Source organism: Sciurus vulgaris, assembly GCF_902686455.1.
Source record: "Sciurus vulgaris genome assembly, chromosome: 9".
NCBI lineage: Eukaryota > Metazoa > Chordata > Mammalia > Rodentia > Sciuridae > Sciurus > Sciurus vulgaris.
In genome coordinates, this window is record NC_136469.1 from 103242986 (window position 1) to 103260721 (window position 17736).

Below are 17736 nucleotides of genomic sequence, written 5' to 3' on the forward strand. Positions count from 1 at the left end.
TCCGTTTGAGCCTCATTTTGTCTTTATTATGATCCATACCCAACAATTTCACATATGACCACCCTTCTTTGACTCTGTAGTGGACAAGTACCATCCTCATCGGAAATGGGACCAGCTAACAGGACAACTTCAAGAGCCAGACAGCTTTTCAGCCTCTGCGTCACTTTTGGTTTATGGGACTGGCAGGCTCTGTCCCTGCCTTTCAAAGAGATGTTCTATCTGTAGAGTACAATTATCAAAGATTCATGAGCACATTTTATAAGGGGAAGATCCACTAAAGCATTCCAGCCAGACTTTCTTTGGGCTTAGACCAACCCTCCCTTCTTCAAAGCCCATTTCGGAGGTCCTCTTTGGCTCCCCTTGCTAATGAAAGGTTCTTTTCTCTGTATACTTAGTCAAAATTTGTAGGATGCAGCTAAGATAATGACTGGAAAGAAGTTTATAGCATTAAATCCTTGTCTTAGAATTACAGTCTTAAATAAATTATCTAAGCTTCGCCTTAAGAAACTAGAAAAAAAAAAAAAAAGAACTAAGCCTAAAGTAAGCAGAAGCAAAGAAGTAATAAAGAGTAGAAATCAATAAAATAAAAATGCAACAAATAACAAGTACCCACACTATGAGACTAAAAGCTGACTCTTTGAAATTGTAATAAGATTGGTCAACCTCCAGTCAAATCATCAATAAAAAGGAGAGAGAGCAACAATGATCGATACCAGGAATGAATGAGAAGAAAACACGACAGTCCTCCAATATTAAAGAATAATGAAAGAATGAAGTCAACAACATCATGCAATAAATTCAATAACTTATATGACAAACCCCTTAAAAAATGCAAACCACCCAATCTTATTCAAGAATGAATAAATATCTGAATAGCCTTATATCTATTGAGAAAACTGAATTAGTAATTCATAATCTTCCAACAAAGATATTGCCAAGTCTGGATGGGTTCAGTGGCAAATTGTATCAAACATTTAAGGAAAAAATAACAACTCTACACAAATCCTTCCAGAAAAGAGAAGAGGAGGAAACACATCCAACCCATTCTCTGATACCATTGATACCTTGATGCCAAACGAAGGCAAAGACATGACCAGAATGGATAACTAAGTCATCATCAGTCATGAGCACAGATTTAAAAGTCCTTCTTTACACAACATTAGCAAATCACATTCAGCCATGTATAAAAAGGATAATAAAACATAACTCAGAGAATTTTAATTCAGGAATGCAGTATTATTTGGGTACTTGGCAATCAGTCAAAATAATTCACCATACTAACAAATGAAAAAAAGAAAAATCAGATGACAATATCAATAGATTTTTTTAAAAAAGAAGAAGAAAACTTTTCACAGAATACACCTACTTCAGATAAAAATTCTCACCAAACCAAGAGGGAAACTTCCTTAATCTCATAAAAGATATCTATGAAAAATATACCTTTTTTTTTAGAGACAGGATTTCACTGAGTTGCTTAGAGCCTTGCTAAGTTGCTGAGGCTGGCTTTGAACTCTAGATCCTCCTGCCTCAGCCTCCCCAGCTGCTGGTATTACGGATGTGTGCCACCACGCCCAGCTCCACATTATTTTTAATGGTGGAAAACTGAATCATTTCTCCCCAATATCAGGAACCTAGCAAGAATGTGGCTTCACTATTTTCATCCAGCCTTGTACTGGAGTTCCTAGCCAGCAAAATAGGTGAGTTGAAGAAATGAAAGTCAGCCACATTGGGAAGGAAGAAGTAATATTGTCTTTACTTAGAGCCAACATTATCATCTATGTAAAAATATCCCAAGGAATGTCCAAGGTGGCAGAATATAAGATCAAGTACATGTCTATATATGACCAACAAATACAAGTTGAAAAACACCATTTAAAAAGCATCAAAACATGAACTGCTTATTAGTATATTATCAAAAGATATGCAATTGCACTAAAATTAACAAAATAGCTGGCACGCTGAATCAGTGGCTCTGCATCCACAGATTCAAATAGTCCTGTACCGCCAGGACTGTCATCCCAATTAACTGGAAGCGGAAGCAGGAGGATCAAAAGTTCAAGACCAGTCAGGGCAACTTAGCAAGATTCTGTCTCAAAATAAAAAGGATGGGAATGAAGCCCAGTGGTAAAGTACCCCTGAGTTCAGTCACCAGTACCAGGGGGGAAAAAAATTCCAAAATGTTCTGAAAAGTGAAACTTGAATTTGCCATAAGTCCCCCTCACCCTGCAATGTCACAGATCCTCAGCCTCTCCAGCACTGTGGTTGGAGCATGGCTTACCTGTGTCCTGTTTGGGCACAAGGACTGTGAAAATTGCATCTGTACTGTGCATACACAGACTTTGCCATTTTACGTAAGGGACGTGAACATTTACATCTATGGATTTTGGCATCAGCAGGGGGCGCTGGAACTAATCCCCCATGTATACCAAGGGCCTACTGTACTTCGAAACCTCAATCCTCTCTAATGAGCTGTTAGCAAACCTGACCAAGTCTGTCCCAGAGGGAGACTGCCTTTATTATTCTGAACCTCAAACCTCTGCTCTGGAGAGGCACTTTCCATGTATATAGGGGTCTTGCCCATTGCAATAATTGCCAAATTAGAGGGCCTAAAACAGTGCTTAGCTCAATAAAGTTGTAAAACAGAGGGATAAATTTTGAAGAATGGACATGGAAGTGGCCATATAAGTACCTGAAATCTCAACAAGGACCGGGACTGCAGGAAACAAGGGTGCCACAGCCGTGGCTTCCCTCATTCAAATGCTCTGGCAGCTTCATGTGCTCTGGTTGCAGAAAAGCTTCCATTTTGACAGAAGGCTCCAGCCAGCTGCCTCTGTATCTTACCCCCTTGACTTTCTTGACTCTAAGGAAGGACCGTGGCCTCCACCTCCCACAATGCTTTGCTTCGCACTGCCCTTCTCTGTGATGTAATGGTCCCCTCAGGTCATGAATTGGAGTGAATCTTGCCAGCTGCCTCATCCAGGCATAAGCATTTTACAGAAAAACACAACAAAGAGAAGTCTGTTCTATAATAAATATTTGTGGAAGGAATTAATTAAAAAATGACTTTCTGCATCATGTTCTCATGCATTTTCTATTTAGGAAACCAAAACCCAAGTCTTTCCAGGGAGAAAGAAAGGATGCCTAATCATCTCAGGCTAATGAAAGATGTATCCACTCTGGAAATGTCTTTTCATCCACCTGATCCTACCAGCAGCCCTGCGGGAGAGCAAACTGAACAAAATTAGAAGTGTGAAGGAATACACAGAACAGAGATAAAAAAAAAAAAGGTCTCCTTCATTTCAAAGAGCGACTTAAAGCGACTTAATTCCCAGTCAAGTCTAAAGCTTTGACCAACCAAACGGTCTGCAACTCAAGCACTGCACAGAAAATACTGGATCCGATTCTGTTTGGAGCAGTCAGCATGAAATGTAATGAAATTCAAAATAGACAGGATACACATGCTCCAGAGGGAAGTCATTAATACCCATGAATAATGATAAAGCAAAATACCATCTGCCTGGATAATGTGGCAAATCTTTTTAAAATTCCAATTAGCCTATAAACCAGAAACAGGGAGCAAATATGTTCCCCTACCATGTGAGACCATGTGTCCTTGATGTCTCCATCGCTTTATATGTAAACTAAAATGTGGGTGATGGAAACATTACCAGTGTATGAATATATTTTGAAGATTACATTCATTATTCTTCAGGACACGGGTGCTATTTACTTCTCCAGGTGGAACAGAGTGTGTTAATCTGCTAATTAAGGCCACATATGTATTTTCTCATATAGCTTAATTGTGGAGATGAAAATTTATGTCTGTTAGAAACACAGTATATTAATTCTGCTAAAACAATGCAGTTGGATTTAATTCTTACATGTATTTGGAGGCAGAGATAATGAAGCATTTCTATCACTTACCCCAGAGAAAATTGTCTAGTCTATGATGGATTCTGATATTCTAGGCCATTTTCCTGAGCTGCATTTCATGAAACACATCCCTATTAAAGTCATAACACCCATTATTAGATCTTTGTGTTATAGCTTGAAAAGAAATTGTTCTGATCACAAACATGTAGGATAGTTTCACAGGCAACTCATCAATCATTTGTCTTTGAAAATATTGAAGTAGAACAAACTACTTCAGAGCACTGATATTTCCCAGTATGGCTTGCTTTTCTCATGGCTTATTATAGTGTAAATGACAGAGGAATCAGTGTGTTTGGAATTTCTAATCTCAGTGCAACCATTGCCCAGCTATATAATTTTTCAAAGAGTCATTTGTCTTGTGGTACCCTGGTTTCCTCACCTATAAAATGTCTCCCTGACATTGTCAGGATAGGAGGAAAAGCTAATTTTAAGAATAGAAAGAAACAAATGTGAAAGATCTTTGAAAAGTTGTAAAACCCTCCAATAATAAAAGTCACTTTTATTTTATCATGGCTGGATAAAGTAGGTAGAGTTGTCAGCACTGTATTAAGAGGTAGAATTAAACATCTAAAACAAGACAACGAAATGATCTGTCCAGCCAAGCTTGGAGCATTCCATGTGGAAGCTACATCAGACAGCTCTTGTTTAATCTGCAGGATAATTGTTCCCAGGTAATCTGTCTCCTTCCCAGAACTCAGGGAGAGCTGATACCCAAACTAGGGCCGAATTCTTAAGGAGATCTGCTTGGATTGACAGGTGATTTGTGTTGGAGCACTGAGGAGTAATATTGGAAAAGGATGCTATAGTCCAATTATTAACAAAAGAATTTCCATAATCCATGAGTTGAAAATAAGGTGAGTTGTATCATTTTTTTAAAATTCCTAGTCCTTTACTTTGACATACTTCTAAACACAAGCCCAAGTTCTCTTCTCCGCAGCATATACATCTCTTCCCATCAGTTTTGAAGACTATGAATCCTGAGCTTTGGGTGGTAATCACTGCAAAGCCAGTGATTCTCATGCAGACCTTCAAGAATTTACATGGCAATTGTACAGGGATATGTGGGCTCAACATCAATTGATTTCTGCCTACCTTTGGACCTAGCTATTTTATTTGTAGCAATCCATTTGAACCAAACACTACAATAGAAGTCCAGTGATGTGTGTGCAAGGATGTTCATAAAGTCATTTTAATAGCAAAGAACTGGAAACTATGACTCTGTTTTGCAGGAATGTGATTGCATAAAATAAAGTACATTTACATAATGGGATACCATGGAGCTGATAAAAAATTGAGAGAGGTCTACCTATATATACTTCCCACAGCGATCTCCAAGATACAGCACGAAAAGGGAAAAGCTCTGTGGATTGTGGCTGAGGACGTGTCAATACAGGTTCCTCAGCTGTAAGGAATGTTCCATGCTGATAGAGAATGTCGAGGACTGGGAGGTGTGCATGTGGGGACGGGGTGGGGGAGCACGTGGGAAATCTCTGCATCTTCATTCACTTATGCTGTGAACCTAAAACTGCTTCAATAAATAGTCAATTAGAAAAAGAAAAAGGAGCCGAGCATGGGGTGCACACCTGTAATCCCAGCGGCTTGGGAGGCTGAGACAGGAGGATCGCGAGTTCAAAGCCAGCCTCAGCAAAAGTGAGGTGCTAAGCAACCCGCAACTTCTGAGACCCTGTCTCTAAATAAAATACAATATGGGGCTAGGAATGTGGCTCAGTGGTTGAGTGCCCCTGAGTTCAGTCCCCAGTACCAAAAAAAAAAAAAAAAGAAGAAGAAGAAGAAAAAAAAAAGCATATTGCAAAGTGTTACATAAAATACAATCACATTTAGGCAAAATATGAAACAAAAATAGATTTATATAGACACAGATGCATAGAAAAGGAACTGAAGGAGTGAAAGAATACATATCAGTGATTTTGCTTCTGGAAAATAAGACAGGGACAGGGAAAAGACACAGTCGGGGGGAAGAGGCTTTAACATCACAGTTTATACACTTCTACACTGTTTGAATGTTGTACAGAGTAAATGTAGCCCTCTGTTCCTTACATAGGAGGGCAAAATACCACCCAACAAAGATAGGTGTTTTGGTTTGGATGTGAGGTGTTCCCCAAAGGTTCACATGTAGGACGGTGCCAGAAGGTTCAGAGGAGAAATGATTGGGTTGTAAGAGTCTTAACCCAATCAGTGAATTAATCCCTGATAGGGATTAACCGAGTGGTAACTGCAGTGACAAGGTGTGGCTGGAGGACGTGGGAATTGGGTGTGGCTCTGAGGTATGTATTTTGTATCTGGAGAGTGGAGTCTCTCTCTGCTTCCTGATGATACAAGCTGCTTCCCTCTGTCACACTCTTCCGCCATGATGTTCTGCCTCACCTCGAGCCCTGAGGAATGGAGCCGGCCTTCTATGAACTAAGACCTCTGAAACCATGAGCCCCCAAATAAACGTTTCCTCCTCTATAATTGTGCCGATCAGATCATTTAGTCACAGCAGCGAAACAGCTGACTAAAACAACAGGCAAGCAAACAAAAAGGATCAAAATGAGCCAAGTGCCAATCATCTTTACATCAAGTGATGTATCTGAAAACTAAATAGCTCAAATAACATCTTAAATCTTAAGATGTCTATTGGTCCATCAAAAACATAGAGTCCTACTGAAATGTTGCTAAGCAAGTTGAACAGGATTGCTTTAATATTTATGATTAAACTAAAAACAAAAGAAATGCTGGAACCTCAGCATAACTTTAAATTATATTTATGTATATACATATATATCATTTATTGAAATATAAAGATCTTTATTTACAGGTTTTAAAAGGAAAAAAAACAACAGGGGCATTTGCAATACATTTTGTATTGGTGGACCTTCCCTATCAAGTTAGTTCTTCTCACACATTCACCACACCACTATTTTGGGAACATGTAAGTATTTTTCTCTTTATTATTTCTAAAATATAAATTTTGGACATTCAAAAGTGCAACAGTTAATGTGCCTGTGGGGAATATCACAGTTAAAAAAATATAAACAAAGGCAGTGATACAGCTTGTCATAAATGTTTTGGCAGTATTCTCCAAGTCTATATAGAAATACATATATACATATCGATGTATAACATCATTTTATCTTACGTCCCTCTTCACAAAAATAGGACCATTTTGTACAGATTGGCAGACCACATTTTAAGGATATCACCGATCATTTAAAAAGTCACAAATTGTGTTTCACAGGCCAGCTTTGATTGTCATCATAAAAATAGAAAGCAGAAAGGATTGGCAATTTTTCTTTGTGGGTACTTTGCAGGAGATCCGAAAGGAAACAAAACTGAGATATACTGAAAACACTGTTTAGGAAAAATATTAGCAGTCCCATTTAATCTCAGGTGGGAGCATTTGTAAGGACTGGAAACTGCTGGTCTGAGAATCTTTATTCAGCCTCGGTGATGTCATGCAAGACTCAAAGTAACATCAGAATGCAAAGCACCACCAAAATAAGGCTATGCAAGAGAGAGTGGTGATAAACAGGATGCTTGAGCTGTGATTCTAGAAACACACAAATGTATTTCAAGTCTAATTGGCTCCATGGAACCTAGTCAGGTTTTCGTTTTTAATTGGCCAATCTGGCTCAGTCTTCACACTTACTATGAAAAAGGTGGATAAGAAAGTTGGGGCTTGCATTGAGATGACACTGGTGGGTAGTCAAGTACCTTGTTATTGCTGCTACATCTTCCAAAGCATCACCTGCCGGAAGCACATACAGTGATTGCAGTAATCACAGCCCATGTTTCATTCATTTGGTGTCGGCAATTAAGCACATTGCACAGAATGCCAATGAACCCACACTAACCAATTTGACAGTTTGGATGGATGTGATGGTCCATCCTCCCACCTAATCCCAAAATATTAGGGACACCTTTTAATCCCTTTCATCAAATTATTGACCTGGCTATCCAGAGACGTGGAAATGATGCAAACGGAATTGTGTCCTGTATTTTACATTATTTTCCTTGAGGGAGACAAGTCCAGTTCCACCATGCAGTGAGAAGCTGTGTCTTTACTTTGTCTCAAACTTTTAGAAGACATGCCAAAACCGAGATTTAACGTTCCAAACCTCTACTAAGACTGGAAAGTTAAATTAAGGGCCGCATTTGCTAGATATATGGCATTAAATGTCACTGACCTAAAGCCAAGGACTTAAATAGTAGGCTTCCTGCATTGTTGACTTTTAGCCCAGTTCCAAATTTTCAATTATTTTTTTTTCCCATAGCAACCTCCTGTAACCTAAGCCAGTGTTTTTGAAGAGTGACCGATCAGAATAGCCAGGGAGTTTATTAAAATAGAGGTCCCTGCTTCCCTCAAGCTTAAGTAATCCAGAATCTCTGGAATGGAGACACAGAATCTAGTGATTCTAGTTGCGGGTTACATGTGGGAATTACAGTCAGGATAATGCACACATGACCTTCATGAAACAACGCCTTTATGGCCTGAGGGTTTCAAACTCTTTCTCTTTGGGGAAAGAGATGAATAAAAGAAGCTGATGTTAGGGCATCCTTCTGGTTTTTAAGGTTCATAGGTTTGGGGATCCACCAAAGTTATCACAGGTCATGAAGGAAGTCTCTGCAAATCCATTCTTCTTGCTGACTGTTATAATTTCCACTGGGCCACGACATAAGAAGTCACTGGCATCGGCTCATGCCTTTCTATTGAGCACTTCGAGAATTCAGGGGCTTTGCTAGTTCTAATCCCATTACTTTGGAGGTCATTAACTGGTTTTAGTATAATAGATTAGAGAACCTATTCAGTACACAATTAAAAGCTTCGACTTCCTGGACATCACTACTTATACTTTGCTCTCTATGTTTACTAAATTTAATCCACTAACACTATTATCATATTTTATAGAGAAACATGTTATTTAATATAAATGTCAAAAACTGTCAAACTTGTCACCTACTTAGTAAGGGTTTTTTTTTTTTTTTAAATTGTGCTTTCTCTGTAGGGAAAATCGTGTTACATATTACACATTTAGCATTACTGATAACAGTAGTATTATTATAAACATAGATTACAATACGAAAATGAGTTATTGGGCCTCTAAAGGACCCAAATCTATCAAACAAGGTTGGTTAAGTGTTATCTTTTATCTCTTTAACACTAAAATAAAAAAGTAAAATGTGATAGTACCAGTACCTTTTAAGGTTCAAAAGTGGTTTTGCATGCACTTCATAAGAAAGTTCAACAGCAGCTGATAACCAGGTTTCAAGAGAGAAGTACATGGATCGATTGAGTGGTCTCTTCAGAAGTCCAGAGAAGATAGTTAATACAAATCTAAACACATCCTTGGTTAGAGTTATTTACATAATTACAACGCTGGAGTTTCCTTGCAGTATGAATCTGTATGTGGGAATCTCACCAATGCCCTTGAAACACAAAGCTCACTTCTGTGGCCTATTATTCCCTTGTCCAACTATTTCCAAACTTCACACACCGCTGAGATGCTCCTGAAGCATTGCAAGAGACAACGCTGAAAAAGTCCATTTCAAAATATCCCATTCATTCATACGCAGAAGGCTCCCTGAGGCCCTTGGCTGGGAACTTCATCCACATCCTCCTCTCCACCTTTGCATTGTGATAAAGTGGTTTTCTTAAAGGGACCCAGAGGTGGCTCCTGGAGTGGAAGGTACGCCCCAACTCTGCCTGTTACAGGAAGCTGTCCTCCACCAGGTCTGAGGAGTCTATGCCGATGTCGTCCATCATGTCGATGTCCTCAATGGTCTCATCCTCTCTCTTGATGAAGGTGGAGCTGCTGGAACCTGTCTCAATGGCACTCTCTTCAGAGGTCTGTGAGCTGGCCAAGGGGAGAAAAAGAAAGGTGAGGCATGGGAACTCGTCAGCAAGGCTGTGACCGCGTTTCCAGGGTGACCACCAAGGCAAAGGAGTGACAACCTCAAGATCCTTCTGCACTCACGCTCAGGCTGCCTGCCACCCTGCCAGGCAGCTGCTTACCACCTCTCACTGCATGGGCCACGTGGAAAACCAAGGTGCACAGGCTGTCTTTGCTCAGCTTTCCTTCTTTTCTGCCAGGTCTTCGCGCTGAGTTGCTAACAAGCTATAATAATTTCTGCTTTCCCTAAGCAATGCCAGTGGAAGGGAAAATAAGCAATGTCCTGATGGAAAGGCTCCCCAGGAAGTTAGAGCAACCAAGGAAACCAGCTGCAAGCAGCAGCAGAGCAGCCACGTGCCCGTTGAAACTTCCTGAGCTTCCAGGCTGTGTTCTCTTCGCAGGATTTCACCCCACTCTCCTGAAATGCCCCTTCTCATTGCTTCCCGTGACCTCTAAGTCTCAAAGGCCCAGGTGAAGGCTCTTTCTTACTAGAATATTGGCTGAGTGAGAGAGTAAGAAAGCCTGAGGTCTGGGATGGACTTCACACACCTTACTTAACATTCTGAACTTGAACTTGTCTTCTTGCCTATAAAATGGCATGACAATAATGCCTAACAATATGCCTGTTGGGTTGATTAAATAAGGTCATAGTCATGAAGCATATAAGTGTTCAATAAATGTTAACAATTATTATTCACACTTGCATCCTGAATTTGAATAAAACCTGGGCATTACATGATAATCGGAGAAGAGCTCTTAATATTGTAGAAGAGTATTCTTATTCTTAGGAAGTGTGTGTTGTTCCCTGGGAATGAAGTACCGTGGTGTCTCCTATCTAGCTGCAAATGATGGGTCAGAAAACAAAAAGTACAAATGTGGCTGTGGGTGACATGCAATGTGTACCCATTCTATATGTATTAGGTGACACACAACACCTGCTACTTACATGTAGCTAGATAAAGCCAGTGTGGCAAATGTTAACAACTGTGAACTCTAAGTGGTAGTTGTAGTCTCACAATATTTCTGTACATTTAAACATTTTTCACTAAAGTTTTTGGGAAAATCCTTTTCCCTACAGTTACCAGCCTGTCTCAGTCCACGTCTGTCCTCCCTTCTGTGAACTCTTACAGTTTTATCCTTGCTCTGCCCTGTATTGCTATCTATGTTTTTCTGTATATCTTTTTGCTCCAAACTCATCTTCTGCTGATGGGGTAGGACAAAAGTTTATTTTCCTAATTGTGAGGCATGGTTTCTAGACCATATAGAGAGCTTGGCCAGTAAGAAGGATTCACACGTGCATGCACACACACATACACACACACACACACACACACTCTCTCTCTCTCTCTCTCTCACACACACACACAGTCACACACGCTCTCGCCCTCCAGCCACTTCCTGCCTATCTGGCTTGCTCTGACTCCTTGGCCCATGTTCCTCCTCTCTCTACCCATTTCCAAGCCGGAAACCAACTCTGGCCAGTTGGAGGCCTAGAGGAAACGGTGATGCCGTCCATCCCTAGGTTCCTGCAGCTTGGAGAGCTCCCAGCAGCACCCTGAGCGTGCTATTCCTTCATAGTCCCAGACTGGGACCTTCCTTAGGACTGAGCCTTGGCCTCCCTGTTTATACCCTGGTCCTGGCACCTCATTTTGAACCCGTCCATTTGGCTGGTCTTGATGATCACCTAGTCCTAATGCCCCCCTCTGGAAGCTGGACACTGCTCGTTGGTCCCTGGCCCCAGCTAGAGGCCCCGTCAATCCTTGGATACTGGCCCCAACCTCACCAGGATTTGCATCGATGATTCTACCATGAATGGCAGGATAGGAACTGCTGCCTCCCCTGGGGGTACGTTTGGCAGGTGAGTCAGGCCCCCTGGGCCCAGCATTGTCCTCTCTCTGCTAATCTATCTCACAGGTTGCAGATAGATTTTGTCCCCAAATGTGGAGACAAAAGCAGGTAACTGCCACTGGGAGCGATGACCAATTCCTGGAGGATCCTCTGGCACTACAACTGACAACTGGGCTTACAATGGGCTCCAGAGCGATTGTGCCCATCTTGGAGCCCAATGCCTGGTTCCAATGAGTGTAAAGTGGTACTCCAAGCCCCCCACAGCAAGGCCCTGTCTTTCTCATGCCCACTCCCCTCCCCAGGCCAACATCTGAGCCTTAGAGGAAGGCTGATAACTTCCCTGCTGACTCCCACCTGCCTGAGCCCAAAGCCTCCCAGCCTAGGGTCCCCTCCCACCAGGACAATCTCACCACTTCGGGCCAGGGTCTCACCTGACTTGGTGAGGTTATTTGGGGTATATCATGAGTGTTTCTAAGAAGATCAAATACCTTGCCCTTGTAGAAGTTCTAATTAGCAAATCTAACAACTATCTAGCAACTAGAATTTTCCTCCTTGTAGAATGTCAAATTCTGCAGCCCAGCCTGGTGCACCTCTAGAAAACTTGTAGGCATCTTTCTGATATTTTTTCTCAGAAGTATTTATCTGATATTACTTACTCTGTGGCTTCTAACTCTATTTTGAAGCAGAACCCTTTTACAGGTTAAACACTACTCAGAACCCTCAAAACAGAGAGAATCCCTAGACCCACTGCCCAGCCATCCCCTAAAGTTCCAGCACAGGACCCTGAAAGTGGAGGAACACTTTGCTAAAGGCCTATAAACACATTGTAAAACCGCCTACACAAAGCATAATTAGAAAGGTAAGTCAGCCAGGCCATTTGGCCCTGCCTTCAATTCCAAAAACAAAAACTGTGCTTTCAAAATTACCTAGAGCCTTCAGATAAACAAGGGCTGCCTAAACCTTCTACTTATATTGATTAAAAGAAAGTATAATCAGAAGCCTCCAAACTACTGCTATGCTCTTCTGCCTAAATAACTGCTCGTATTTAACTGAATGACTAAGGAAGAAGGTAAAACAATGTCCTGAACGAAGGAAAAAGAGACCCATGAGCAACGTGGATCTTGAACCAGGAGCCCCTGTCTCTCCTCCTACCCTGCACAGGGGAGGCAATGAGAGCCAGAAACAGGGTCGGGACCTGTCCACCTGGTCCACATGAGCCAGCAGTTCTCAGACCTGGCTGAGCATTAGCATCACCTTGATGATGAATTAATGAATCTCAGTAATGTGACGTCACCAATGCTGCTCATGTCACCGAACATAACAGGACAGTTGTACCTCCTGACTGAAGGACACACACCATCTCTGAACCATGTCTGCTGAAAATCCACCTGACCCACTCAAGCCTCAGAACCAAACAACACAGGAGACAGAAGAACGTGATAAAGACACCACAGGGATGTAATCAGCAAGATGCTGAACGAGGAGCCCTTCTCGCAAACACTCTGGCTTCCTCACAAATGATAGACAAGGGGGCAAAGAGCAGGCCAGAAGAACTTACCAAGACATATCACCAAATGCAATATGTGACTTTTATTTGGGTCTCCAATAGAACAAACCAAATGTACAATAACATTTGTGAGATGACCAGGAAATTCCAACTCTGTATCTGTTACTCTTAAACCATTGCCCCTTTCTTAGGGTGAGAATATGGCACAGTAGTTATTTTTTATAATAGATCCCTTATCTTTTAGAGGTACCTACAACAGTATTTACAGATGAAATGATATGTCAAGGTTTGCTTCCAAATAATCCAGAGGGGACCAAGGAGGTATAGGTATGGTTGTGCATGCAGTCAAACTAGCCCTGAGTTCATACATATCAAAGTTGGGTGACGGACACCTGACAGCTGCTGTACCATGTAAATTGTGCATTTGTTAGAAATTCTCCAAAATACGCATTTCACAGGAAAGAACAAATCAGCCTGGATGTGGCTTGTATATCAGTAGTTTTTAAATTCACTCCGAGTGATTCCAATTTGCAGCCAGGGTTAAGGACCACTGGGGGAGCATCAAATAACCTGGCCCCGCTGCTCTCTCAACTCCATTCTCAGCTCAGTGACTTTCTAAGAGAACAGAGAAAAGGCAGGTATTACCAATCCTCACGGCTGCTGCGTTGGTGGGATCAAATGGCCCAAGGATTCAGGTTAAAGATTCTCCACCAGAGAAGCACGACTTGCCCACATGCAGCCCCAGGTGCAGGGACAGATCAGAATAGTCTGGAAGGTGCTTTCAAAACTGCAAGGGAATCCTGAGGATTGTGCACCTTGATCAGCCAATACAGTTCGCTACCAGGAGCGCCTCACTATCAGCAGCCTCGGTTCTCCCCTTAAGGAGTGCGGGGTGGGGCGTGGGGAGGGCCAGGCGGGCAGCGAGGTGGCCACCCACATCTACCTGTGTCTGTTCCTCTTGCCCAGGTCTTCCTCCTCAGGAACAGGGTCGATGTCAGGCAGAGGGATGATGTAGCCACTGTCTGCACTCAGTCTCTGCTCGTCCAGGCCCCCTTCCCAGTCCTTCAGCTTATCTTCCTCATTTTTGTAGGTGACACCAATGTATGCATTGTCCGAGTCCACGCGCATGCGTGCCACAGCGGGATGGTCACTCTTCAGGAAGTCCAGGTGAATTTTTTCATAACTCTAGAAGTATTCATTTCACATATTTAATCAAGTATTACTGCTAAATTTTAATGAATATAGACATGCAGAACTTATTATGATTTAAATGTGTTTCCAAACGACCTCATAGACATGGGATTTAGACAATGGAAGGAAAGTCATATGTCCTGAGTACTCAGGTCAAAGATGCTCTGCCAAGGAAGCGTGGCTCTCCCACACACAGCCCCAGGAGTCAGGGGACATATTTGACTCATGTGGTAGGTGTTTTCAAAACCACATGGGGCCCCTCGGGATTGTGCATATTGCTCCCCAGAGATGGGAACGTGCAGGAAAGACCACCAATGGCAGAGCTCTTCTGCTGTCAGGTCTTCAGATACCCGGAGCCCCTTCTCCAAGTCAGAAGCGTGACTCCCACCCAGGACGCCCAAGGCCTCCATCACATAGTCTCTCCCCGGTTCCTATAGGAAGAGGTGAGGACTTCCAGTGGGGGCAAAATACCCAACACCTTTCTGATTCCTAAATGTTGAGGAAGTCTAACCTCCAAAATCAAGAATGCTATTTTCAGCTGGGCTCTGTGACACACTGACATAATTCCAGCTACTCGGGAGGCTGAGGCAGGACAATTGCAAGTTTGAGGCCAGCCTGAGTAGCTTAGCAAGGCCCTGTATCAAAATAAAATAAAAATGGCTAGTGGGGGTTGGGGTTGCGGTTCAATGGTAGAGCACTTGCCTAGCACATGTGAGGCACTGGATTCAATTCTCAGTACCACATAAAAAAATAAATAAAGTCATTACGTCCATCTACAACTAAAAATATGTTTTAAAAACTGGCTAGGGATATAGGCATGGTAGAGCATTCATGCACAAGGCCCTGGGCTCAATCCCCAGTACCAAACAGAACAAAACCTATTTTAAACAATGATTTCAATCTTTTCCCAATCAGAGTATCTTTGACCAACCTAAGGTTATTTTCCTTCTGCCTCCACCCTGTCTTCCTTCTAGAAGTTGAATTAGGAGATTATCATGCTAAGTAAAATAAGCTAATCCCAAAAAAACAAAGGTCAAATATTTTCTCTGACATGTGGATGCTAACCCACATCAAGGCAGGGGAGAAGTTCAGTAGATTAGACAAAGGGGAATGGAGGGAAGGGAGGGGGAGGGGAACAGGAAAGACACCGGAATGAATCTAACATGACTCTCCTATGCACACATATGAATCCACCACAGTGAATCTCCACGTCATGTACAACCACAAGACTGGGATTCTAATTACAATAAGATGTACTCCATGTTTGTATAAATATGTCAAAATATTCTCTACTGTCATGTATAACTAAAAAGAACAAAAAAATAAATAAAAGAGGTACTTTAAGAAATTCATTTTTTTAAAAAAACAGAGTAAGTTGTAATGGGCGCTGAGATAATCAACTGACTCAAGTGTTTAACTCCCAGTTCAACACACAGGGGGTTCCAGTGCAATCTCCTAACGCTGCATCTCCTTGAGAAGGAAGAGAAGTGTAAGCGTGGAAAGTCTACACAGGGACTAAATCCAAATCAAAGAAACAGAATTTATTACAAATTCGCCTGGATTGCCTTCTTAAGACCTCAGCAGAAAGTCATTTCACTCATTTACACCTCCTGCTTGGTTCCATGAAATGACATTTGTTCTTTTGAACAATGCTTCCTTTGCCACAGAAAACCAGCTGGAGCCACAGATAACAGCCAGGTTACTCCTTCCAGTCAGCTGATAAAAGCCAATTTCACATGGATTTACATGCATTCAAATCAGCGATTTAATGAACATGGTTGTCCTGACACTTCTAACTACACAGGAGCTTCAGATACGGAAACATCTGGAGAACAAAGTGCTTACAGGTGTCACGGACATAGGATGAAAGGGAGCCCTGCAGGAACGGGAGGGCTTTCACTCATCATTGCTATCAGGAGCCCGTGGAGCACTCCGTGAAGCCCCAGCCGCAGGATCACACAATCTGTGTCCTCCTTTGAAAATGCTGCTTCCAATCAGTGCTTAACATTGTTGGCCTACATGCCAGCTATTCTCTCCTCCCTTGGCCCACAGTCTTCCACCACTCTAACAGACCCAGACAAACCTTTTTATATTGTCCAGGCAGAAGATTCTCCACGATCTCACTGAGGTGGTAGAAGGAGGGTCTCTTCTCTGGCTCACTGTTCCAGCACTGCACCATGATCTCATAGCTGGAGAGGCACAGGGCGAGAATGGGCATGGGTAGAGTACGTGGGCACCCCCGCCCCCAAAGACCGTGTGGCAGGGAGTGGGACCATGGGTGGGGGGGCTCACACTTCACTGGTGGCATGGTCAGGCTTGGCCATCCGGTACCCACTCTTGATCTTATTGTAGAAAGTAGAATCCACCATCATGCCAGGGTAGGGTGTGCCACCTAAGAGACAAAGAAGATAGGATGACAGATGAACCACATGCTGCTAGAATCTTAAGGTGACAGAGCACACGGGGGAACATTGGTGATCCTGATGCCTCAATGTTCTTGTTCTTCCAAGGAAATTAAGTATCATTATTATCTCTTTGACCCTGGAACCTGCAAAGGGACACTGGGGGTGCAGCTCAGTGATAGAGTGCCTGCCTGGCACTCACAGACCCAGTGCCACAGAAAAAAGAAAAAAACTTAATAAGGACTCTAGGTTGGTCTAGCCCAAGCACCTCAGGCAAAAATCTGCATCCTTAGAAAAAAGCATTAAAACGTTTTTCAGTGCTTCGAGTGATTGGAGCTACATACATAAGCAACCTAGAAAAGTGAGGGGAAATTCTGAATCATCCGGGGCAAGAAAGTTATTTTGACTAGAAAAGCTCAAATAATTAGAGCAAAAGTCAAAATTGGGGTTTGAATTGTCAAGATAATTCTCTGCTTTCTAGGGAGTGCGAAACTCCGTTAGGCCACATGATCCACGGTGCCCCTTTCTACAGGGAGAACTAAGGTAGCAAAAGGAAACCCAGAAGGGAAACAGCACTTGACTTTAACCGGGGGAATCTTTCCTGTTTTATAGCCAAAGCCAGGTCAAGTTCAGTTCCTCCTCTGAAGCCTTCCAAAACTATTCCAGGATTCTTTTCTCCTGTCTCTGTGCTAGCATTCCAATGTTAGGTCAGCAATACCCACTTTCGAAGTGTAGGAATCTTTTCTCCTCGTTTGAACCATCTGGAGGGCAGGGTAGCGACCTATCATTCTTGCAGGGCCCTCAACAGGCAGCATGGGACACCTGGGTTCAGTCTCTGGGGATTAACTGGCCAAATGCCTAAGAAGTTTCTCCCCTCCCAAATGACCAGGAAAGGGAGTCATGCCCTCTGCATGGATCACCATCAGGTGAAGAGGAGGAAACACTCCTCTGCACCCTGGTGAAC

General features: G+C 42.4%; 1 protein-coding gene across 3 annotated transcripts in view; it reads right to left on the reverse strand.

Moving 5' to 3' along the window:
• Positions 1–6676: 6676 nt before the first annotated feature.
• The window catches only part of PDGFRA (platelet derived growth factor receptor alpha), a 50041-nt gene continuing 38981 nt past the window's right edge, over positions 6677–17736 (reverse strand). For all 3 annotated transcript variants that reach the window (XM_079154548.1, XM_079154549.1, XM_079154550.1), the window contains exons 20-23: positions 16663–16762; positions 16454–16559; positions 14123–14364; positions 6677–9788 (exon numbers count right to left, since the gene is read on the reverse strand). In XM_079154548.1, the coding sequence (XP_079010674.1) occupies positions 9641–9788; positions 14123–14364; positions 16454–16559; positions 16663–16762 (596 nt within the window). In that variant the 3' untranslated portion in view covers positions 6677–9640. The remainder of the gene's footprint in view (positions 9789–14122; positions 14365–16453; positions 16560–16662; positions 16763–17736) is intronic.